The 26,936-nt window shown below is 38.1% G+C and overlaps 1 protein-coding gene across 1 annotated transcript; it reads right to left on the minus strand.

The window, feature by feature from the left end:
• Positions 1-3,056: 3,056 nt before the first annotated feature.
• Positions 3,057-22,518, minus strand: XG (Xg glycoprotein (Xg blood group)). The gene is made up of 9 exons (XM_039725730.1): positions 22,441-22,518; positions 12,496-12,537; positions 12,108-12,164; positions 8,432-8,467; positions 5,814-5,879; positions 4,871-4,918; positions 4,172-4,210; positions 3,766-3,885; positions 3,057-3,565 (listed from the first exon to the last, which is right to left on the minus strand). The coding sequence occupies exons 1-9, from the start codon at positions 22,499-22,501 to the stop codon at positions 3,549-3,551; spliced, it is 486 nt and encodes a 161-aa protein (XP_039581664.1). The 5' UTR covers positions 22,502-22,518; the 3' UTR covers positions 3,057-3,548.
• Positions 22,519-26,936: the final 4,418 nt, after the last annotated feature.

Raw genomic sequence — 26,936 nt, forward strand, 5'->3', positions numbered from 1 at the left:
GCGCTCCCGCTCCATGGCCGCCTCGGGCTGAGCCCATTTCTCGGGATGGGAGAGACCCTCGTTCCCTTCCTCCGGTTCCCTCCCGTCCCGCACCCTGCCCGATGCTCTGGGTGCCCTCCGGGTCTCAGGAACCGCCGCAAAGCCTCCCCATCACCCCCACGCCTGTGTAGAAACCGAGAGGAAGGGACCCAGGTTGGGGAGAGTCCGCCGCGCAGCGCCCAGAGGAAAACACCAACCTCTGTGATGGTGAAGGTGGCAGAGCATGGAAAAGGGTCTCAGAGCATGAGTAGGGTGATTCCAGCGTGGCCTGTGGTCACACAGATACACGGGATTCACTGTGAATGAAGGGGGTTTACCCCTAGCTCGCTGAGGCCACCCTATCCCCTACAGATACTCACGGTCCGATAACTTGTCTCCCAGAGAAGCAAGGGGATGTTTTCAGTGTCAGGAAGCTCATGCTGTTCAGAGGGCTGTAATTCAGCCATACAATGTCTCTGCAAGGTAATTTTAGGCTGATGTGGTTCAGCCAAGGCATTTTTGTTTCAAAATGTGCTGTGAACATCAATATCTATGTAGCAGAGGTAAACAACTTTCGGGTAGTGTGCCACTGAAAAAACTGCCTAGTGGTACCACTCAACTATTTAAAACTTTATTTCCAACAATTTGCAAGAGATCTCTGTTGCCACTCCAAGCTGCAGCATTTGTTCTCTCACACCCTGGAAGAATCCTTAAGGTCCACCACAGAAGAGGGTGTCATTGTTCTGTAGTAATTGTGAAGTGTTTGAAGGAAGGAAGGATGGACATAAACACATAGGAAATTGAGTTTTATTTATCCCACAGAAACAAAATTCTCAGGGATCTGTGTTCACCATTGACTTATGTAGACAAATCAACTAGACAACATCAGTACCATGACTACTGTTGTAGATAATTTTACTGGCAGATTTCTTTCACTTGGGGGACTTGAAGACTAAGGAACGTTTCTCCTTGGTAATAAAAGTGATGTCTATATTTAAATGACAATCTCTTTTACTTGTATGCCAGCAACTTTTTTTACAGTATAGAATAAATTTTAAGTATCAGAGCCAGTAACACCAGCTAGAGTTCAATGTTCTAACAGCCAGTTAATCTTCCTTCCTTCCTTCCTTCCTTCCTTCCTTCCTTCCTTCCTTCCTTCCTTTTAAATACACTAGAGCTTCCCTATAGAACCCCTCAATTACCTGAAACGATAATACTAGATATTGTTAATACAATAATTATAAATTTGTTTTTACCATCATCGTTCTAGTTAAAAGGGAAATTGACACCTAAAAGTGCATCTGCACACTGGTATATTGATGTATTGGTATATGTTGACAAATTAGACCAAAGAGCTTCAGAGGGTCAAACACTTGGGTAGTCAGGGTTTATCCATTCAGATTCATAGGTTTTGCTCAAATTCTCCATAATAAATCTGATTTTGGGCTATAAATACCAACACAAGTAATAAATTATTTTGAAAATATTACGAATAATTTAAAATAAATTGTCATAGTATAGCTAAATCAAAAATATTGCACATAGATCCTTCTCTAGACACTTACTAAAAAAAAGAGAGAGAAAAAGAATAGCTAGTTAAGCTGTTTTGATTATTTTGTTGGGGTTTTTTTTCCTGTATTTGTTCTTTGGTTTGAAGCATTTCCTTCTTTTCCCTAGTGGGCCATATTTGAACTTTTATACAGAAGGTATCAACCCTCATATGTCCCAGAAAGCAGCAAACAAAACAAACAAAACCTGGGTCATCTTAGATAAAACACAGTAGGTGTTTATTGAAAATTTAAAATTTTGAAGAGAAAGAAGCAAAATATATATTTTCATGGTTGAACAAACAACTGAAGTTGTAACACCAAAACACTTGTCATTTCATTAATCAAATCTTTATGTCTGTCTGACAAAATATACATCAATCTGTTTTAACTGTTAACATGGAAAATTAATATTTTAAAAGAAATATTAAATGTCCTTGAAAACCATATTAAAAATTTCTCATTTACAAGTTGAAAGTGATAGCCACAAAGGTGTTCATTTGTTTGTGTGTTGTTGAGATGTTTCTATGTTTAAACTGATGTACATTATCATTTCTTTCAGGATCAAAAAAAAGAAATGCTAGTCTAAGCAAGCAACTCATATATATAAATTTAAAATATTATTCAGATAAATAATATTTTATTATATGAAAAATTACTTTTTAAATATATGTCTTCCTCTCAATGATGTAATAAACACAAAATCATATTCATCTCCATGTAAGTGGAATTGCAGTAACAAAAACCATGCTTTGTGTATAAAATGAAGATAAAACCATACCAATTTCCTTATGCTTTAAAAAGTTAGTTAAAATGCCTCTATTGCAGAATTATGTCAGTAAATTGCTAGTTTTGCCAACTTTCATCTGTATTTCGTTCACTTGCTGTTTTTTGATCCAGTTAGCTAAATGAAGGACGAGATAGGAAAGGTGTCAATTTTCATTACAGGTTTGTCTACATGAGGACATTGTTAGCACTGCAAGGTCCATCAGGAATGAGGGAAAGAAGTGAAACTGTCTAGCTAGAAAAACTATGTCAGTCATACCTCCACATAGTATGAAGTTGAAAAGTCTTTGTGACTTAGATTTTAGAGATTAAAGCATGACAAACTCATTCTAAATGAATCAGAAAAATCTTTGTACCCATTTTCCCTTTTCAGAAGTTATGAATAATATGTTTTTTTTAGAAAACCCGTCTTTCTAGATTAATGTCTTTAAAGGTTCCTAAAGTCAGGCCTAAGTTTTCAAGAACAGAAATGAGACTCACGTAAAATTCTGGTTCCTGAGAAGAGCTAAATACCAGTTTAGTAATCAATCAATAAAATAAATAAATAAATAAAATTAGAATGTGTTCCTCTCTGTTTAAACAGTGGTTTGTCAATATACATAATCTTTTCAGTGTATTATAAAATCAAGAATGAATTTTCTAGATATAGTTCCTTTCACTTTGCTGAAATTCAGACACAAGCACAAAGTAAAGGGATTCAAATTTTTAATCCTTTAGACAACTACAAATTTTCTTTAAACACAGTAAACATTACAGGAATATACTGGAGAAACCAACAGGTGTGAAAGGAAATGGCATATGCTTTATTCCTATTCTATCAGAAGGACTGATTTTTTGGCTAATTTTGAAAACAGAAAAAAAATTATTTGGTGACTCAAATCTCCATAAACAAGAATCCTTCAACTTTTAGCTTATATCAAACATGATTTCTTTGTTGTTTATGATAACTTCTGAGTCAAAATCTGTATCCTTTATGAATGCAGGTCAGAGAGTGCAATACAATCCCTGGATGTCTTAAGAATATTTTTGACGACATAAAGTTCGAGGTGCAAAAGTGACATCAGGTTAGAGAGAGCAGGATTGCAATGTCTCAGGAAAACATTCGTTAGAGGAAGATTTTCTTCTGTCAGAATGGCAGTGTAGAATGTCACTAACCAAAGGAGCCTGTGATCGGACAGCAACTCTTCTTTCAGTGTTTTACACTGCAGCCCCACCTAAAAAATGAAAATTGAACATTCAGTGCTTCCACTGTGGGTGTTCTTTGCCAGCTTTCTGAGGGTGATCTGGGCCACCCTGGCTGGTTTCCACACACAGAACCAAAACTGCCAGGCACCTCTGTGCTGGAAGAGACAATTGTTGGTCAAGTTCCCATCAACTTCAGCACTAAATCAGTGGAAAACTGTTTGGGCCTTACCACGTGGTTTGAAACAAAGCTTCTTATTCTTGTAAGCGGTGTAGGCTGCTATTGATCCAACAACCAGTATCACAAAAGCAGAAATTACAGGAGATGTAACTCCAGCTATTAAACCCGAATCTGTGGAAAAAGAAAGAGAAGGGTTTTGGGTTTTTTTCAGAGGCACTTAAATGGTTTGTCTTAAGTATATTGTCTACTAAAGCATGCCTTTACCAAATTAGGAAAATAGTTTGGTGAAACTACAGAATTAAGAAGATGAATAAAAATTATGTAATAGTACAGATTATGTGAAAATTATGCCTTAAAGCCTAATTTATTATATCTGCTACTTGGTAAGGTTATCATTGTTTTAGTATTTCATAAAGATCAGAAATCAATTGCAGAATAATGTAAATAATTACTATACCTGTGTTCCCTTCATGATTGAAATTATGCTGCTCTTCTCCTGGAATAGAGGGTGAAGCTTCATGAAAGATATGCTTATCAACCTGTTTTGAGAACTAAATCTTTACTCAGCAAAGTATGATGTACAAAGGGCAAAAGGGGTGGCCCAACAAGACTGCAAGAGAGGAGCTCCCCTTCTACTTCCCACTGATGGCTGTGCTGGCCAGAGGAATAACTGCTCATCCTCTTGAAACTTCCTTTTTGGGGAAGAATGTTATTATCTAATAGAGGGACCATTTGTAACAGGCTACATCAAGCTGATTTCACAGGGAGGCCAGTATAGTCTATCTCTTCTCTACTGCCAGATAATCAGATCATTTATCAGTAGTTTACACCAAGATCTTAGTCTTGGTCCATGTATTTCAGCATGCCCCTTGGTTTTGGACTTTCCTTGCTGAATTCAAAGGGGTAAAACCTGCAGGCTCCTGGCATATGCTAGAGTGCTAAAAAATGTTTTGGAATATGTTTCAAATTCTAGCTTCAGGCTCAAAACCTCAGGCTTTTTGTGAAGGATAACTAACCTAAATAAAAATAGCAGAGTCTGGTCCTATACCTTCAGAGACAAACAGATTATCACTAAACCAAAACCAACCAGAGTTGGTCTATACCTTCAATTTAGAGGTATTAGGAATGCATTGCAAGGGAAACCGGCAAATGTTACCTGGTGGTAAAGGCTTTCCATCAAGGAGATCTGAGTCATCAAAACCTCCTGCAAGATAAAGATTCCAGTTGCAAAATTATATACAATGATAACCCCTTCAGCTCCCTTGTCCACTCCTTTTGTAGTGCTCTGGGAGAGGTGAGGGACCTTTGAAATCCCAGCCACAATGTGGTGGATGGGTCACATGTCTTACACTGAACAGTTACCTACCAAAATTCACCTGAAAGCTGAAGCACTGACACTGTTGGTGTCTATGTATTCTGTGTCTGTTTTGGGCACTTGTGGGCTATGTGGGCTTGGGCTCTCAGTAACACAAATCCTTATATAATATGGACATCTTGGGTCCCAGTGATCCCTGAAGCAGAGAGTCAGTGGGTCCTTCCCAGGAAAGACTCCAGAAGGACCTGTCACAGCTCACCACTAGAGCCATACCAAAAGTAAGTGCAGGTACAGGGTGAAAGCCAGAATAGATATGCCACATTTACTTTATCTAAGCAAGTGTCTGGAACCAAACTCAAAAGCAATACAGGTTGCCCAGCCCCATCTGCTGTATGCCCCGGGGCCATCTCAGATGCACATCTCAAATTGATTTGAGCACAGGTTTATCCCTGCCCTGTGGCTAGATGTCAAATTTGAGCCTTTGCATAGTTCAGTGTATACACACCCAAAATGAAAACACAAACAAGATTAGATGTTAGTCTCGTGACACTTAAGATGCAGTGTCCCAAATTTTGAGCAAACGGAAAAACTTTATGGCTTCAACACTAACTAACATTCAGGAAAAAGCTTTCTCACCTCTGGGTCAGAAACAGTGACTGCAAAAGGAAGATGTGGGAAAAGGATGATAAATGCTGTTACTAGAGAAATAAGAGACTAAAGCATTCAAAATGTCTGCTCTGAACAGCTGATAGCACTACATTTTCTTATGAGCAAATAGTCTTACCAGAATTACCGTAACTTCCTGGGCGTGGTGGAAGAGGTGGGTATAAAGGTTTTCTCGAGATGTCACCTATTGATAATTAATATTGTTAGATGATTGAACAGGCAAAACTGGGAAATGTAAATAAAAACATTTTATACCTATTTCTAATTTGTCCTCCCATGAATTAATAAAAAGACCTTGTCAGTTGTTAAGATTTAAGCACTATATCAACAAATAGCTAGCTGTAAAAATTGACTTGGAAGTGAACAGGAAATATTTTTAAAAGAAGATAAGAATTTGCAAGAAACATCGAGGGAAAATATTTTATGTATATCTGGCAAGTGCTAACATTGATTAAAGCTGACAGCTAGGAGGCACAATGCGTCAGTCACTGTGGGTGTCAGTGCTGCAGTTATTCAGAGCCAACAGAGAAGCTTGTGCTCTAGGCTGGGCAGGAGGCAACAGGTTATCTCATTGCCATCAGCAGATTTTAATAAGGCCTGCAGATTAGTTTCATCTAACAGATGATGAATTTATCTTAGGCAAAATGAATTTCCTTCTCTTGAACAGTGCAAAATGATCTCAGACTTCAGCTTTGCTGTTGTTTAGAACTTTGTGCTAAAGTTTAGCATTTAGCCTTAATTTTTTGCCAAAGGATTAGAAAGAGAAGCATTGGATAGAGCAGGAGATCTAATGACTAAAAGCAGTTTCCAAGCTGCATACACAATACTGAAGAGCTCACTCAGGTCAAAGCCTGCCATATTCAACATCTAAGGTTGCTGCTCTGTGTGAATAGAGTTGTTTTCTCTTGCCACCCTTTACTCAACCAATTCAATCAGGTATTCAACTGTTCTTAAAAATGACAGACAGTGTATTTTTCTCAGCATAAATCAAAATTAGGTCACAGAAATAAATAGCAATTTCCCTCCCCCTCTTTAAATCTTTCACCTTCCAAACATGCCAGATGTTCTTTTGCTATGTTTTCTTCTTCCCTAGCTGCTAAATACAATGCTTCTGTTTCTGAGCACCATTTAGGTTCTGATCCAGAAAATCATTTTGGTATATCCTTAACCTCAAGTGAGTTTAGCCTATAGGCAATAGATTTTAGGTATAGCCATAAAGCTTTGCTGAATCTGATTTTGCCCAATTAGCTATATTCAGCAGAGAAAGGACTTGCTCCGTTCTAGATCTGTGTAATGAACTAAGACTCACCGTGGCACAAAAGCAGAAAACCAACAATCCCACATTTAATTTCTATCATGATGCTGCACTTAGTCCTCTCTAAGCATAAGAAGACATATTGTATGGCATAGCTGGTGAAAAAATAATGTATTCAAAAATACTGATAACGAGATACATAACTTTAACCTTATTATACCATGTATGAAGGTCAATTAAAAACCTGAACTAAAAATGGAACAAAGAAATAAAAACCAATGGAAATACAATTTTCCATCCTTGGAATGAAAATATTTGGTTTAGTTAAGATACTTAAGCTATTAATTCATACTTTAGTCAATATATCTAACCTATCCTCTCATAACAGTACTCAATAAAAGCTTGCAGATAACAGTACTCAATAAAAGCTTGCAGGAATGGAAGAATTATTACAGGGAGGAATAAATGAAATTATAAACATGGGAATTATTAACAAAATTAGATCCAGCTTTGTAAAATGTGAACTAATACATCATTCACATAAATGCATGAAGTGCCACAGAGGAAGTCAGAAATGGGAAAAAAAATCCCAATATAAAAGGACAGTCACTGTCTAAGACTGAAAGGTGAGCAAACCAGAGCACTGCAGCTGGTTCAGAGGTTCTGTGCAATTGGCTGAGAAGTAACTTTTCTTTTGTGTGGCTGTTATTAAAGTGGAATTTTAGGCTTTGCAATAATAATTGCATTTTGGGTATCTGCAGTATTCAAGAACCTTTCTAGAGTACTTCACATCTCTAAACACATTAACTAAAATTTGGTGTACAAATTCCCAGCCTCAAGGATTTCATATATCTCCACAGCTCACTATAGTTCTGTGAATACTTCCGAGGTCAGGTCTGGGTGTTTTGGGAATATCTGGAAGTTAACAGCTGGTTACAACAGCTTGACTGCTTCAAGCTTAAGCTGTATTCACCAGTGCTCATCTCTGAAACATTCCTTCCTGAATTTCTAATTTGCCATCAGCAGAGCTACTAGAAGCTCAAACCTCCCCATCCAGTGTTACCTCTGATTCCTAATCTTAGACAGGGCCATTTTTGGTCACTGAAGAAACTACAGCCATCGCCTTCTTCAGGCTCCTGTCAGAGGACTCCACCCTGAGCCACCCCAAGTGAATGGGTGATGTTTGCCCTCCCCAGCCACGCCTGGGGTGCTCTGCCATGGCACAGCAAGCCCCAGCTCACTTCAGTTCATGCAAGGCAGGGCAGCTGGAGGCTCTCAAAGGTAGCTGTGAGCAGGTGCTGTCCCCACTCTGCAGGACAGCCTCAGGCAGAAGGGCTGCATGTACATGATTTGTAACAACTCTCATCACCATAGCACCTCCTGCAGTACTGAAATGTCTTTTTACAAATTAGGCAGAGTTCAGGAAAGGACTATGAAAGAAAAAAATCCTCTTGTATTCAAGGAAACAAGGCAGTACTCACCCCCACCAAGAGCATCTCCTAAATGTAGATCATTGTCTAAAAATGAATAGGAGGAAGATGTAGAAAAGTGAGTTACATGCAATTCTTGAGGGAAATGAAATGTTATTTTCATTAGAACATGTACAACTGCATGTTTGACAAGCACCTTTTTCAAGTAAGTGCCACAAATTCAAATAAGTTATCTCACTTTTCTTGAAAACTCTCATAGACTCTAACATTTTCCCACACACTAATTGACAAATAGCAGAGTATTTTCTACTCAAAATACAAAGGTTATTTCTTGTTTTAAGTGATGTCAAAATAAATTTTACAGATGAAGCAAGATCAATACCTCTTTAATATACCTGCAAGTACAAAAATAAAATTAGCTATGTTATAATATGTAACTGTACTCACTTTTAAAATATACTCAATTTCTAACATTTATGTCTGTGGTTAAAATTTGTATATGTATGTTTGGCTCAAGTATAATTTATTGAACTAAAAAAAATGAATATCCATTTCAAGAGCAAATACTAGGGAGCAATAAACCTGCTTGGGGAGTTATTGAATCAAATATCTATGTAAGGGTCACAATGACCCTTTCCTTCAGGCAATCATATGCACCTGTCTGAGGCTGGGAGACAGTCTGTTTTTATTTGCTTGAGCTGTGAAGGTTTTTAGATAGAATTAAATGTCTGTATGTAAACGTTACTCAGTAAATCACCAGGCTGTGACCATTGCCCAGCGCCGTACACGGCTCTCGCTGTACCTGGGGTGGAATCTTTCCATGCAATAAACAACTTGTCCACGAGCTGCAGATGGGTAAGGAGGAACTCTGTTTCTAACATGCAGGTGTGGCTATGAGTGAGTGGGTGATATTTTAAGGTGTGTGTGGAATGATGGTGAGTTCTGAAAGAAATACATTAGATGGATGCTTTAGGTGCAAGAATCCCTTTCTTGATGCTTATATGCGTGGAGTGGTACAGTGAATCAGAAGAAAAGGGATAGCAAAACCTATCTAAATTTTGACAACAGTGCTTGCTGCCACAGACAACTAGATAGATTTTCAATTAAACAATTTTTTTTAATTGTAGATGTGACAGAATTCCTGAAACACAGGAAAATCACCATGGAGAAATCTGTTTTCTTCTGTTCTTTATACCTAGGAGGATTGGGAAGTTGCTTTTGCACAGTATCTAGTCTCATTTGGGTAACAACTCAGAAATACTTTGATGTCACCAGGAAATCTGGCAGGAAAATAAACAAATTCATAATACATGACTTGGTTTGTTCTTGTCAGGTATAGGTCCTTCCTGTGTCTGCCCAGTAGAGTTGCATTTCAAAAATACCTTTACCTGTCAAATGTTAAAACTGTAAGAAGCAATAAATTGAAAACTGGATTCAGTGTATTATTGACATGAAGAATTCAGGTAAAATGCAAGTTCTGCTCTGGAGGGCTCATGTAGAGATTTGCTGCAGAAATGCTCAGGTTGATATCAATGAAATAAAAATGGAAATGCATGTGTGTGTCAGGATCAGAAAAAAACCAGCAAAATGTTAAAAGAACAGACTAAAGGTCACTGTTCCCAGCAGTAAAACTGAGGAATGTGTTGTTTCTGTCAAAACCAGCAGGCCTGTCATCTGATGAGAGCACAGATGACTTGTCAGCAAAGGAAAAGCAGAAAGGCATTCTAACACCAAAGGTTGCAGCATATCACTACTTTTCTGATGGTCCACTCAGAAAATAAGTCTGTGCACACAGCCTGTGAACTCCAAACAAGTGAAAAAAAATATAATGGGCAGTAACCTGACCAAGGCTTCAGAGACACTGAAGTGAGAAATACTATGAAGCAAGGGACCTCTCTATAATACCTAAATACTCCTAATACTCCTAAAGGATATAAAAGATCTGTGGATTCTGCTTGTCATTTCTGATCAAGTAGAAGCACAGAGACAGGATAAGAGCTCAGTAGCTGGCAAGCTTTGTCTCATGCTGCACTCGATGCTCACTAGACCACCTAAGCACACACATCCTGGTGCTCATGAGCATATGGGTGTGAGGCTATGGCTGAATTAAACAGCATTTAGGAACAATGCATTCAGTGGGTAAGTATCAAGTTACATTGATATTCTGTAAATAAAAATTACCTTCCATTAAATTTTGTGATGAATTTTGCTACACTAGGGAAGTGCCTACAGAAGAGCTTCAAATCAGACAGAGGTACATGGGATGCCCAGAGGACACTGCCTGTAACTGGCCTCAGCTAAACAAAAATCTCAGTGAGCCTCAGTTCTGAAGGAGACATAGAGGAAATCCTGAAGTTAAGATGAAGCATTAAGCACCTGATAGAACATACTTTTGTACCATCTTCCTGCACTTTCCAAATCCAATAATTGATTTGTAACTCTGTGATCTTGGGTTTTCTAATAAGTTTTAATTGCTTTTCTAAACTTTCTGCAGTCTCTGTAGCGCTGAAGGAGACTCTGAAATAGTCTGGAATACATGGAGTTCTTCAGGCCCAAAAATTAGTGAAGTGGATTTGGTTAGGGTAGATGTTTATCTGATGTTCATATCTCTAACAGATTTAGGAGTCCCTAAAAATAAAAATTCCTTTCACCTGACTGAGGCAGCTTGAGTGCAGATATTGGCACTCTAAGCTACCTTTAAACATGACCAAGGATAAAGTATTTTAGGGCACAATTAAATAATTTGAAATGTTTACATTAGGATGGGAACAAATCCACATTTAGTGCAATAGTTTAAAATAGACAGACACTTCTAATCTAGGCCAGACAATTTTTTTTTTTTTTGCCAAATGAAGTGGAAAGGAAGAATGCAGTCATTAAAGTATACAATAGCTATACAAAATACTGCCCATGTTTGCTCAAAGAGGGAGCCAAAGAATTGTGTGGGAAATGTAACTACTTTCATGCACCTAAAATCTTATTTCAAAGTTTGTCCAGAAAAAGACCTGAAATTGTTGGTTTTTTTTTTAATCTAGCATTTTCCAAGGATTTTGTTTGATAGACAGAAAATAATTCAGTGCAGTTTAGGTGAAAAAAAAATCTACATTGTCATAAACTGTTCAATCACAAATGCAATTTTTTTCTTGTTTGGAATTTGGATTTTTTCAACATTAACAAGTGTTCATTGTAATTCATTGTTTGGCATTCTCATGACTACAGCTCTCCACTGTTCAGAGCCTCTTTTCCTTTCTGACACAGGTGGTTGTAGCAATCAATACTAGATAATATGAATCAAATACATGGTGAGAAGAAAGAATAGCCACAACTTCATTCTGATTCTTTTCCAACTCTGTTATCAAGCGTCATTAATAAATATACAAAAAGTAAACATAATAGGGAAAAAAGGTTGAGGAACAGTTAGCCAATTTTAGCAACAACTACCCATTGTTATACTCCCCAGGGAGTTCAGAATTATCTAGAAAAGTGTGAAGAAGGGCTTCAGAAAATAAAATACTATCACTGGCCAGCCATGCTTGGAAGCCTCACTGGAAGCAGTAAAGACACGTAATTTGTAATTGTCAAAAGAGCAATTATTTTACTTTAAGAAGACAGCCGTTAATCACACATTATCTCAGCTAAAGCACAGCAGCAAATATAATAAAGAATCTCATGTGAAAGTTTCCTACATGTACAAAATCAGCTTTATGACCCATTATTTATTACTCACTGAACACAGGTCTTGTTGGTCTTCTGATCACTGTAGGTTTCCTGGTAATTATGTCATCTGTTGAACACAATGACATACCAATAAACATTAACAGCTTCAACTTAACAAAAGCAGGTGTGTGCAAATGTAGAGAGCTGATTTCAATAAATCTTTATGTATCACAGCAGAGGCCAAAAATGAAGGAATATGTTTTCAAATCTTCTTTTTTGTTTGTTTTAAAGAAGATTTTAATTTCATGATAGAAACATTGAAATCTAGCATTCTTCAGTTCTGTGTATCTTTAACAGAAGTAGTAGCCACCTCATATTCCATTCCTCAAGGAAAAAGACTTAAAATTTACTATTAGATGCAAATGCCATAGTAAAATAAGGATAGAAAATTTACATACCAGGGTGATCAAGGGCATCAGCTAAATCAAAATCATCTTGACCTAGAAGGAATGTGACAGAAGACAGTAAGTCAGCAGGAAGGTTTCCATGGTCTCCAGACCTGATGGCTCAGTACAGAAGCAGAACAGCAGTAAGAGGCCCATCCAAACAGCAGCAAGCACAGAACAAGCTGTCAGCTGTCATCCCTGCACAGCACAGTCTGAATGACTGTGAGAGATGGGCTCATTTAATCCAAGGAAGTTATTTGTTCAGCTAGGCCAAAGAGAAGCTGCTCTCTCGTGTTATCATATTCAACTGCTGTACAAACTGCCCTTTGAAGAGCACAGGTTGCCAGCTAAATGGCACAGGACTATTGCGGGCACAGGACTATTGCCAGGAGACAGCAGAGTACTTGTGAACCAAAATCATTAGGTGAGAATTTTTAATATCTTCATTATTATTTTACTGGCTCAGCTTTAGCAAGCACCTTTACTGTCAAACCTGCCTTGTGATCACTTGCAATACAAATAAATTTTGTTTTTTTAATTCTTGCTGTAACATGGGCCATAAGTATAATATATTAAGATGTTTTTATCTAATTTAGTTTCCTCTGTAAATGAAAAAAGCTGAAAAGGGGAAAAAAATTCTTCCTGTACTCTGTTAGGTGACAATATCTTTGTCACAGCAGAGTAATTAGCATCTGTACTTTTGAAGTGAGCAGGCAAAGAAAACTGAAAAATAGTTTAAATGTATAAACTGAAATAGATGATGTTGAGCTGAAAACACACAATTATTCATAAGAGTTTTACTTTTAACTCTACAATCTGCCACTTTCCTTGTAATATACAGGCTTCGTGAAACACATGTTTGACAAATATGTATCCACTGGATGGTTTTCATCCAGGGTGGTGCATCATCCTTGTGTTTGCATTCCAAGCATAAGATCAGCCTACACAAACCCACAAAAAGTCATGACATGCTATGACTTCCCTAAACAGAAATGCATTACTGTGCCCTATAGACAAAGCCTCAAGCTGCACTTGATCTGCATACATTTATTATCCCTTCTAAAAGGCTTAATACCCAACTGTTCATTAAGGAGTTTTTCTTGGCAAGTCTTGAACACTTCACAGCAAGAAAGGCATCACTGTTCAAGTGAAGAAGCTGAGGAACAGAGAGAGGCTGCCAGAGGTTTGTCAGCACAGCAGTGCTCAGGGTTCAGCTCAGCTCCTTCATCTTGACATGTCCTGTACATCTTCATGGCATTCTTCTCATTAATCACTGTTCCTGAATAATAGTTCTTGCCTGTGTCAAAGAGCTTCCAGAAGATTAATTATCAGTGGTGAAACACTGTGTGATCCTCAAATAAAATTCAGGACAGGAATATAAAGTAGAAATGTTTTGATTCCCACGAGGATTTTAATGTAAGTCTGTGAACTTAATTATAGATGGGGTCTGATGGAAGAGATAAAACAAGGCTGGGATGCAAAGAAGGAATGGCTTCTCAAGCAAATCTGTCCCAATAAAATATTAAGAAGAATATGTTTGGTAAGTAAAAACATGTAACACCATAAGACTTTCCCAGTAACATTAGCAGAGTGGTAAATTATCTCTTTATTATTTGATTTGTTCTTGAAGTGTCTGGCCACCTCTCCCTCCTCTGCCCTGGCCCCTCAGCCAGCATTGCCAAGTTCAGTAACTTTTGGATTGGGTCTTCAGGTGGATAATATTAATGGAATCATAGAACCACAGAATGGTTTGTGTTGGAAAGGACCTTGAAGACCATGTATTTCCCACTCTCACTGCCATGGGCAGGGACACCTTCCACCAGACCAGATTGTTCGGTGACATATTCAACCCTGAACACTTCCAAAGATGGGATATCCACAACGTCTCTGGATAACATTCCAGTGCCTCACCACAGTCACAGTAAAAAAACAAATCTTCCTAATATCTAATTTAAAACTACTCTCTTTCAAATTAAAGCCATTATTAAAGCCATAATCTAAGACTCTGACAGGTTTTTAAATATGAATCCATTAAGTACATAAATCTATAAAACAAACAAATTGCTTTATCAGAAGATATTTTCTGTTTGAGCCCAGAGTGCACCACCAGCTCTCACTGGCCCTGAGCTTCTGCCCATGGGCTGTCACTCCAGCCATGGAACCCTTTGATCTTGATGCAGACACACTACTATGCACAGGCAGACATCCTGGCATTGCCTTGACTTATATGGTCAAATTATATTTTTCTGAAGCATTTCTTCAGTGCCAGCAGTACGAGCAACATAAGCTTGACAGTTCTTTGATTTTGACCTCTGGCAAAATCCTCATTTTTGATCAGCATCCTGAGTATTGGAGGAGGCTGTCTGACCCGAACCCCATTGCCTCAGGATACCACGATCAGTGGCTGAAACCTCTTCTTGTTGGAGTGAGTCATCAGGAATAATTTTGTAACTATAATCAGAATAAGAGTCAGGAGAAAAAATTTTGTAATACCGAAGAGCTGCTGGCCAAACCAGCTTCTTTTTTACAGGTCATGACAAGCAGGAACTAACTATAGAAAGCAACTACCAAGTTCCTAATGCTGTAAAGAGAATGTGACAAATTCATTTTGTGAAGGGAGACTGTGGAAAACTTTCAGGTAGAATATTTCTTTGAAGTTAGGGAAAAACAAAAATAGAAGGTGGAATCTAATCAGGTCATGAAATTCAAGCACAATGATCTAGATTTCAATTGCATGAGAACTGAAGCAAAAAAATAGACTGAAACATTTACTGACACCTGCCCTTCTTCTGGACAATGCCAACATTTCCCTCTCCTATTGTTATGTCTATTCTGTTATTGAAAAGGTGTGAAAAGGCAAAAGGTGCTGTTTTGACACTGCAAGGGAAAAAGAGAATAAAGCTATAGAAATTTTAGAAAGAGGGAAAAAAAGACTGAAAACCTCCTTCAGAAATTATTCAGATTGATTTTTAAAAAAATTATTTCTGGTGATTAACAAAGCAATAAAAAGAAAAGGACATCAACACAGAATGACTGCCTGAGAGTAAGACAGGAGTCCACAGTGAGATCTCTTTGACTATGTAAACATAAACCTTGACAGATGGGCAGTTTGTATAAGGACATCTGTGCATCATGGTAAATTATATTCAATAAACCTAAAGACTGCTTGGATTTCAATGCCAGCTTCCTCTGATAATAACATCAGATGACCACAAGATTCTGTGAAGCAGAATTTTAAATGCTAATTACCATTCCTGAGACTGTACCTAGACATTTTTTAAGAACATAATTTAAGGAAGATAGTTCGTTAAATAGCTGAACAGCTCAGACTTTATACACACCATGGTCAGTCAAAAACAAAACCACATTAGAGTCTCAGAAAATATTTAGCTTAATAGGAGCTGCAGTCACTTTAGAGAACTCTGAAGATAAATGACAAAAGAAATAAATTAGTGAAGCTCTCCACAGAAAAAACAGACTGAAATAAATTAATTTTACACTTCTTTTTTTTTATCAGCTTCCATAAAAGAAAGAGTTGGATATATACTGATGATAACAAGAATGAAAAAAATTTTAGTAGGGCAGAAAGAATTCCACTGTTTTTTAAAATTGGTTGGGTTTTGTGTTTGTTGCTGTTGGCTTTGTTGTTTGTTTTAATCTGGATAAAGTTGTGAAGAGATTTAGCTGTGCAGGTGGTATTATCTCAGAGTTATCTCTGCTATTGCTGCTTTTAGGCTAGTGTGCTATTTCTTGGCATTACTTCTAACCTTTCTTCTGGGAGTACCCCTGTTTTGACAAAGAAATAAAATTACTGTAATAATGTTTTCTGTGGGTGGTCCTCAATGACTTATAACAGAAAATTTGAGAAAATGCTCGCAAACTCATGTCCTTGGGCACATCTGCATTTAGTGTTCACTAATTTTGAATATTAGTTTTCTGAAAATGTGACCCAAATATCCAGTCACTAAAATGCAGACAGTAGCATCTTTTGTCCATGGTTTAATTTTTTATCTAAATGTTGAATGGGTCCACGACCCTTTAACCATGTATCTGTGTGATCACAAGGGTCTGAGGTCCTACAGCTTTTGAGTTGAATTTATGAGAAACAAGGCTGGATTCTGCAGGTGACTGTTACCAGTTTGTCATGACAACAGCAGTCAAGTTTTCTGACAAAAGGCTACCACAACATCACTCTGCAATTTTTTCAATCTCCAGTTGAACACAGATTGTGGCCCTTAAAATGATGCAGATTTAGAAAGGTAGAAATTAATATTTCTAAGTGAGAATCAGGTTATGTGACAAATGAAATTAACTTGTCAGGCTTTCAATATGCATAGCCTAGTATTAAAAAGGAAACTAAAATCCATGAGAAAATGTGTTTGAATGTGTTTGTACAAGTTTTTGGACACACACCTAAAATGCATATATGTGCATTGTGTTAGATAAATAATTTTGTCATTAAGATTATTAAATTAATTGGTTTTGGGCGCATTGTTAGTTGTCATATGATAGGGATGAGTTTATGTGTGTGACAAATAAATTAGAAGCAGCTAGCTTCTAATTTTGAGCAAGATAGGGAGATTAAGTTGATTTTACAGTATTTAAAGACTTGAACAAGTATGATTTCTCCAGTGTAATTAAATAGGAATTGTTCTGTGAATACAATGTGCTTAAAACATTATGAAGCTGGGAGAGACTGAGAAAGAAGCCTGTGACTTAAAAATAAGAGCAAAAATTTTATAAAAGGGAACAATATGTTACCAAAATCACTCATGAGAGTCATTTTATGGGGGGGGGGGGTTTTAGCTGAAATTCTAAGTAATTCTTTGCACAGACCATTTCTGATTATAATACAATCAAGAAACCTATTTACTCCATAATGAGAAAATAGTATGTATTTTCCCATGCATGGGACATACCCAGGTACTGGTCCAACTTTGTTCAGGAAGCAGTGTTTGTTTAAAGGAAATTACTCATTTCTGGGAGAACACAAAGGTTTACACCCCAGAGTGGACACTCTGGACAAAATCTCCATGAGTAGGTACTATTTCTTTCATGTAGTAGCCCCATGATCCATATTTCCTGATGATGTTACTGTAGCTTGTTTTTCTTTGAGGACCATTAGTTCCATAAACAACGATTGCCATTACAACCCCTTGATGCTGAGGTGGAAAATGAGTATGCTTTAAAATCTATAATTAAGATCCAAAGTCCAGCATATTGACCACAACATGTGGACCTGATTATTGGCTTCATATTTTTTGCTAGGCCACTTCTGGTTTTAGTTTAAATGCAAGGGAAATGAAAAGGACTCTTTTGCTTATTCATACAAGAGCACATTTAAATAATTACTAGCAACTAAGATGCACTAATAAAGTAGGAGTGGCAGTACTGCTTTAGCTCTGTGAAACACAATGTCACCAAACACAAACAAAAATCTTTTAGTTCTATTATATTTGCCTTTCTGTTCAAAGGCAACTGGTTTTCTTTTTGTTCTGATATGCCCTGCATACATAAAATAAGAGAGATACAATTTTCTGTATTTTGCTAGAGAGTGAGTGCAGAAGAAGATGGTGTGTGCTGTAAAATTGCAGGCAGAGCAAAAGAATTGGGGTCTCCCATGAAGGAACAACATATGTGTTCCTGTGCATCTTACTCAGATTTTCAGCTTTGTGTCATGAGGCAGAAGAGCTTAACCCACGGTGTGGGCTCTTTGTCCAAAGCTTCTCTCTGTCACTACAGGTTCTTGAAGATGCCAGTCCTTTTCGGCCATTTGGTCTGAGAGTCTCAGGCTTAGTGATGGTCACATTACATGAGAACTGTACTCAAACAAGAGACCTGTATGAGTGTTCCTACTGAAATCCTTAGTGTGGCAGAGACAAGAGCAGTGTTGGGCTCTCGGAGTGACCACTCACTACCTAGGTACCAGCTGGCTAATCCCCACTTTCTCCGGTGAGTACTTTGGAGACAACAGAGGGAACTGAATATAATATACGTGGTCAGGGAGATGCCAGGCTTTGCTGTTTCTCTTGCTCACAGAGTGTTTTAATGTTTCTATTCCCACTTTCACACCAGGTACTCTGGTAAAATGCACGCAAAAGATCTCTTGACCTTCAATATGGATAGCCCCTGGTTCCTTCACTACTGGTGTAATTAGACCAGGGATGTAAGGAAGGACTTCCACTTATCTGCTAATCTTAGTGCCTACATACTTTATGCCTTTGCATACACTTTTTTTTTTTTTTGTAGCATTGTTGCCATTTGAATGAATCATTGCTGTGATTTAACTTTTACATGAATTCTTCACAAATTAAAAATCTATAGATAACAGGCAAGGCTTACTCAGGGAAGTGGAATTGTTGTATTTTCATAACCCATCCAAGCCCATACTTTCAGCTGGGATGGTGTGTTTGCCTTCAGAAAATATTGTACTACAGGTCAGATCTAAGTATTTTTAATATTTTCCCATAACATTTGTACATGTCAACCTGTGGAAAGGAAGGAAGACTCTAATCAAAACAAATTGAATCTCTCGCCTCCTACTGTGAGACAAAATGCCACAGAAAGGTCTATTTTTATTGATTTCTAATCTTGAAAGAATTCTGACATTTACTTGTTATTTATTACCCTCAATGGGATGGAAAAGTTTTGACAATTGATGGTGCAAATAAGTTAATAATACATATTCAGGTAGGTTGGTCAGTGCTGCCAGGCTTGCAATATGGCAGCAACATTTGGAAAGTGAACCTGAGAAGCTGAGTAACTGCACCAGTTGTTTTCTCTTCCCAAGCTCTGATGTTGCAACAGTCCTGCCATTGTCAGTATTTCAACCAGTTCAGGTATGTGGATTTTCCAACTGCAATTACACCCTTAGCTGATAGCACTGATGTGCCTAAAGATAGTCGCAGTTCAGGTCTTGGGTGTGAAATAGTTTTGGCAGCCAGCAGAAGAGAATTTGTTTCCTGCCGAATCTGTAAGCACTTCAGCACGTCCACAGGGACCTCACACAGAACAACAGTGAGAACTGCAGATACATGGAGCAGTGTAAGAAAAAACAGGACTGTGTTTGTCATCTCTCCTGTCTTTTAATTCCAGTGAAAACTACATTATTCACATGACTAAGTCACACAGGGTCTCAAATTCAAACTGGTCTACAATTTTCTCCCCATAAAGGGCACAGCTGATTAACTGAGACTAAACTGATTTTGGGTAAAAAGCTTTGTAAGCCTTAGCTGAGCAGAGGTGCATGGTTTACTGACTTCTGGTTTACAATTTTCTCCCCATAAAGACTACAGCTGATTAACTGAGACTATAACTGATTTTGGGTAAAAAGCTTTGTAAGCCTTAGCTGAGCAGAGGTGCATGGTTTACTGACTAGCAACAAATGCTGTTCCCTTTACCTGTGTGCCCTTCAGTACCTGATGGAGTAAATGTGAACCATCTCAGACATATCAGTCTTTGCACTGTCTTTGTTACTGGCTAAATGTGATCCATCAGTCAACATTAATATAGATTATACCTATAGATTTATAGGTATTATACCTATAGATTTATATATAGAGATTATACCTCCACTGGAAACCTGAGGAGCATTCTGAGCAATCAGATCCGAGAGTCTCAGTTGCCTTCCATGTCCATATAGGGGAGGCCCCTCGCGTTGCACAGCTTCCCCACTGCAGGTGTGCACACAGGTTTGTGGCCCAGGTGGGACCTATGTTTCATGATCTCAGTTGGGATCTCTCTCTTACTGGGGGGAATCCTGAGGTGTGTCTGAGCACACCTTAAATGGGCAGTGAAGCCACAGCCAAACCTTTTCAGGTTTGGCTGAATTATCAGAGATAGCCAAGCTGCAGGAACTCATTAAATTACCATGGAATTCAGTGGAAGAAGTTTCTGTGAAGTTTATTTCATTTGGATTGGGCTAAAACACTCCCAGAAAATTAGTTGTTGAAGCTCAAATACATAGGAGTCGTCATGTATAAGTCTGGAAATTCCAAAAGCTAGAGCGTAGGTAAAAATTAAATACTACAGTGAGCATATATATTTCTGAACTGTATCATATTTCACTTTCCTTGTGCAATATGGTTCTTGGTTCTGTTATGCTTCTGTCAACATGTGTTCATCAAGATAGTCTAGCTAACTCAAGATAATTGGACATAAAGGAAATGCTGGATGGGAAGAGGAATTATGTCATCTGGTCTGGCTGTGGTGGTCCAGTATTTTATAGATGCTATCACAGAGGATTACAACTTAGAAAATAATTAAGTGGCCTATAAAAGGGTGAATCCCTTAGACATCCCTTTCATAAGTCCTTAGACCAGCTTTTCACCAGCACAGCCAAGCCTTTCTCATATCATGTCTTGACTGGGACTGAGGGCATTCTTGTAAATATCCCTGAAACATGGTGAATACTTTGATGATAAAATTCAGTGGCTGTTGCCACAGACTTAAAATTATTAAGTTTGTCTGTCAAACTGGATTAAATAGTTTCCAGAGTCATAAGACTGTGCCCAGAGCCCACAGCAACTTTCAGCAATGACTTCTCCCCCCAAGCAGAGCCTGATCTTGCTCTAAATTAATGTGTGTATAAATGAAGAATGATTAGGCTGACTACCCTTGTAATTAAAATAGTAGAGTATTTGCAAATTGGCTTGCTCATGCTCAGATTGTCTGAACAGAACTATTCAACATATGACAGTTACAGAACAAGAAAGTCTGCATGCCAAGAGGTGAGAGACTGCATGAATCACCACTGCTCACAGCACAGCACAGTCCTGCTGCTCAGCTCTTTCTGTGCCATGCTAGTTGCTGAAGACCTCTAAATAATTCCTCATTTGTTAAAATCAAACTATTAAACTAAATTAAGACAAGATGTTTTGCACTGCCCATCACTGCAAGATCTCCTAGGGACTTCATTTAAATCGGGGGGGGTGGGAGGATCAGCAGCAGCTGCTATTTTGGAACTAATGATTAATGATTGATTTCTTCCTACAGCCAATACTGTACTAAAATTTTCTGCAGAATTGTTAATATACAAAAAAGAAAAGGTTACAAGTATACCACATGGCAGATGCATACAAAGGTAATTCTATTTGGTTTGACCTCAAGAAAAGTTTTAAAGAATATTTTGCTGAAAGAAGTTTTGTTTGAATATAGTAAAATGACTCAGAATGAAAAGGCTACATTTTCCCTATTGCTATTAATTCATCAAAAATATATATTAAAAATTATTCAATTCTTCATTAGCCCTGCATGAAAAGGTATGCTTGTGTGTGGAATACATTTACTACATTTACTAAGGTAAACTATTAGTTTATAATTATTAAAGCATATGCACCAATATAAAAGCACAAACACCTTTAAACTGAATCAGAATTAGTTTTTTACAATAAAAGTCATAGGTTTCAAAATACCAATAACTAAGAAAATCTTTAAAACATGAAGTCATTATTTGACTAAGGGTCTCTCTGGAAACTCTAAGCTCCCCTGCAAGCTCTCATTTTACAGCTTCCATTTAAAAAAGTTTATACTCAAGCCTCCGCTTGTGAATCATTTTAGGGAAGCAACACAAGTAAGAAAATAAGAAATTATAATAAACTTCAACAAGCACAGCTATTATGAACAATCATCCAGGAGATATGTATCTCTTTAGAAACTCGTAAAGTACATATAAACACTTTTGAATGCTTCTCATGAAAGAGTAGCTCCAAAAACCAAAAATGCCAGCAAGCATTTCCAAACAAACAAGCATCCCTTTTCAGGGTTGGGAGCTTTAGATTTTTTACTCAAAATTTGAGTATTTTTGGGGTGTTTATTTTTTGTTTTGTTTTGTTTTTTCCTTTTTTTTTAGATTTTTTGGTTTGAATATTTTTGGGTTTTTTTGTTGTTTTGTTTTGTTTTGTTTTTTCTTTTTTAATAATCTAGCCTTTGATATAAGCCAAGGTAAAGGTCGCTTACCTCTTACATGCACTAGAAGGAAGCCAAGGCACAAAATAAAAATACTTCTGAATTTCTCCATGCTCTTCTATGCAGTGCCTTGATTGCACCAGTTGGTTTTTCCAAGCAGTGATGACAGATGTTGCAACTGCAGTGCCAAGGTTTGAGGGATCCAGCAGCTCTAAAAGGTCCAAAAACGTTTCTCACCACTACGCCCAAGCTCTGCAAGAGAGTGAGAAACCTTCTTGCTTACAAGGCAAGTAACAAAAACAAGCAACCCTGCTACAGCCAAGCTGTGAGCAGCACATTAGGTGCCACCAAGAAACTTATTTATCGTCCAGGCAGGAAGCACAGAGAGCTGGGGAAGCAGTGGCAGCACCCAATGAGGAGGGTGCCTGAACACTCTGGATCCACCTCCTTCCCAGAGGGGAAAGCCAACCTGTTTGACACCCTTGCCTTCCAAGTAGGGCGTGGTGCTGTGGGAGCTCAAGTAGCTTGTAAGAGGAGACTGTCTTTCTCTGAAGCATGCTTGAAAGAATCACTCAGACATACTCTGTCCTCAAAGCAGCACTTTCCTGCTTGTTTTTTGGCTCAGCAATAACAGCTGATAAAAGCAATCCTGTCAGACTTAACTCTCACTCAGGCCACGAAATAAAGGAAGTGGATGGAGGTTAGGAATCCACTTTGCAGCAACTTGGAATTGGCTACAGAGGGATGACAAAAAAAACTAGTTTCATAAATTTAAAATGTGATGTTGGACTACTGAACTGAAGCATGCTCCACTCCCCAGTAGATGCTTAACTTCAGAGGTAAACATTGCACATCACGACTGTTTCTATTGATCTAGTTTTTTGGTTTTGGGGATTTTTTTTAAATATAAATATCCATGCATAGCGTTCATGGGGAGAGATGTCAGATAGTGCTGACTGTGATGGTACAAATCTTTGGAAGATGAAAAAAAATCATGCATCTATCTGTACATGGACTTGAATTTAAATTACTGATGTGATTTAAATCCAGTTTTGTCATAGCATCATAGCTATCTCAAGTATTTCTCTGGCAAACACATGTGCCTTGTCCTTTGAACTGGACTGCAGCCATCACCCTGGTGCCCAGCACCAGCAGGGTGACTGGTGTGCATCCTCCCTTGTGCTGGGGGATGAGCTGCAGGGGGTTTTGTCAGAGCTGTTTTGTCTGGGGCAGCAAATAGCTCATGACTCTGCTACCGTGAGTGGCCAGTCTGAGCACTTGTGTTGTTTCAGGGTGATTCAGTCTGGTGTGGGGCACAGGCTGCCCCCAACTGCATTTCTGTTAATGCAGAACATACAGCTGAATTCATGCTTTCATGGTAACTACAAAAACCAGATGCAACAACAAGATGGACTGATAGAACGTGGTGGTACTGGGTCCTTAAGAAGCTTGGTCTTCAAGCAGGTCAACTTCCTCCCTCTCCCCGGCCCAAATTTGAAACAGCAGAACGGTTTGTAAAGATCTGGCTTAAAGCTACTAATAGAAGCTCTAAAGTTCAATTTGAGTATCATCATTCTCCATGTCAGGGCAAATTGCTCAGTCTCAGAACAGCTAAGAAGATTTAGGCTGAGGAGGTGACTTTTTCAGTCAGTTGAAACAAGAACTATACCATGAAATGAGCAATCCCATAAATCCAATGGCTGTTTGTTCTTTCTTTCCAGAATGCCAAAAGCAGGCCTGCATGTGCTGATCTTCACACTAGTGATGAATTTGCCTGAAGGGAACAGGAATGTTGGCAAAGTTAGGTACTAGTCCCAGGCAGGTCCAAACAGCTTACACATGTTCAATAGCTTTACTTCAAAATAGTTGTTCCTGCAAGTGAAGTCTTCCCAAAATGCATTGTCTCACCTGCCTGCTGATACAACTTCATTGTGATATTGAACATTCTCAGATGAAGTTTGAAGATGATGCACATCTTGTTCAGTCCTTCTGAAGCCAGCTATTTCCCTGTCTAGCTCAATAAAATTATGAAAGTGGGCAGCACTGGAAGGAGGGGATCTTGTGTAGGAGTCACTTGAATGCTTATCCCCCTCCTGTTCTTGGGAGCATTACAGGAACTTCCTAATCTCGGTGCTGTCAAAAACATACAACAGCTTTCCCAAGATATCAAGTAAAAAATACTGTATATTACAAATATCTGACCATAAATAGCAGTTTTAGCACTTGAAATATCATTGACCCATCTTTTTCTGCATAAACGAAAACAAAGTTCTCTCTACTATTTACCTGACAAGGTGGATGAGTTGCCTACATTTTTTTTACTTTTTACTTGTTTTTTAAGAAAACTCCAATATTTCAGAAACTCGGATGGATGTAGAAAAGGAGACAGCATGTCTGTCTATTCTCTACATACTTTTACCCCATCAGGCCTCTTTTGGATGAGACAAACTAAAAGGGAGCAAGAGTTCAGTCACAACTCATCACAGTGGCAGCCTCATCTTCGTGTGGGCAGAGGTCAGACATTGCTCTCTTTGGCGTGGGCAACCTGCTGTACGTGTCTACTGGAGATGAAACAACTGAATTATACACTAGAACTACTTGGGAATGCCACTAATATCCTACACTACTCATTTTTTTCCATAAAAACAGAAGTACTTTAATTAAAATATTGAAGCATCCAGTAATATAAACCATTAATTTAAATGTTAGCCAAACACACAAGTGAATTGGTGATACAATTTCTTGACAACAGAAGAATAAAATTACTACGTACTAGCTAAAGCTTCAATGAGTTTTCACAAGCAGATGGAGGAATATGTATTTTAGTCTTGTGGTTATTAAAGTACTCCAAATACAGAGATTTGGGAAAACTGTGGGTTTTCTCCATTTAAATCCTCTTCCCATTACTAATAATCTCTTCACTTCCTTTTAAACATGTTTTTGTAACTGTGTAACAGAAAAGAGCAAAAAGGAAGTAACATTTTTCAACTTGTCTCTCAAGTGAAAAACACACATACAACATGTGGTTGAGATTGTGGCCTAAAGTGGAAAAAAAAAAGCCAACACAGAAAAGCAGCATTGAAAGTGTAATTCAGCCCAAGATATACTGAAAACTGAGTGCAGTAAAATGTTTTTCTTAGCATTCAAAATTTGGCACAGATACTGAAATATGCACAAAAAAGGGTTACAGCAAAAAGCTGTCAAATGTTATGCTTAAGATTTGCTTGCTTTCATTTGCACAATCCAATTAATTCATTTGGATAACTTTGAGTAAGTATTTAAAATGAATATTGCATTTCAAAACCATCAAAACATTTTTCAAGCAGTCTTTTCCACCAATAGGATGAATAAACTGCCACTGCAGCCACCTTGTAGAAGATAAAGTGATGTATTATTTATTGTTCTACAAGATCCTGCTTTGATTATTTTTCCTCCTATTACTGATGGCAACTGCTCCTCATCCTCACAGGAGGTAGACTAGAATAAGAATTGCAAGTGAAGAGGGTGTGCCACAGGAACAGGGCAGTGCTCTTTGCTGCCACCCATTTTAACTCAGTTTATTGGTAAAGGGACCTCACAGGGATCAAGTTGCAGTTTGGACTCAGAAAGGACAGTACTTTTTTCATTCCACAGTCTGATTGAAACCTGTATAGAAACTGCATTAATTCCCACATCTGAAGGTCAATGGCAGCTCATAAGGCCACGATGGGCTGCAGCTATCTGGGGGATGCGACTGCAAAATTACTTCAGTAGAGTGGTGAATAATGGTTAACTGATAATGTTCCCTGTCCCAGAGTGTAGGACAAATAATGAATTGGAATATTCAGCTCTGTACCATAATGGCAGATGAGCAAAAAAGAAAAGAGATCAAATTTTCTGTGGGTACTGAGGCAAATAGCAATGCAACAATTAATACCCCAATAACTGCAAGTGTACTGCTATGTCTTATCCACAGGTAAGTAACAGAAACCCATAAACTGGCACATTCTCACAAGAGAACAGACTGAAATTTCAAGTTTTCTGGGGGCAGCAGCCAGTCTTTCTTCTTTCTTCCACAACTCCAGACTGTGGAACCACAACTGAACAAATCAGTAAGGTGGAAAAATCAGTGAATTTGTTATTATTCAGGCACTTGGCAACCCCTGCTTTGCCTTTTCATTCTCTTATGGTCCTCTCACATCAGAAGGCGAAACAACACATGGCCCTGCAAAAGTGTCTACTGCTCCAGGATCTGATAACTGGATGACAAAAACTGAACGCTTTTTAGTTTGTCCATAATAAGATGTCTAAGTGCATCTTTTCAGTAGATCCTGGGTTACCAAATCTTTTTCTTCAAAAGCCATGCCTGTCCTTCACACAGACAGATGTGTTCTCTACACTTCCACACAGGTAAGCAGCTCAAAGCTTTGCTGCTTCTGGCTAACTTAATTCCAAAATTATTGAAATGTATGTAGGAAATAAACCTGAGCTGCTGAGGGTACACAAACTATTTAAAGGATCCTTCCCTAGGTGAGTAAGCACCAAGTTTTTTTATTTTCCGAACTACT

This window comes from Passer montanus, unplaced genomic scaffold, assembly GCF_014805655.1.
Source record: "Passer montanus isolate IOZ18808 unplaced genomic scaffold, ASM1480565v1 scaffold56, whole genome shotgun sequence".
NCBI classification, from domain to species: domain Eukaryota; kingdom Metazoa; phylum Chordata; class Aves; order Passeriformes; family Passeridae; genus Passer; species Passer montanus.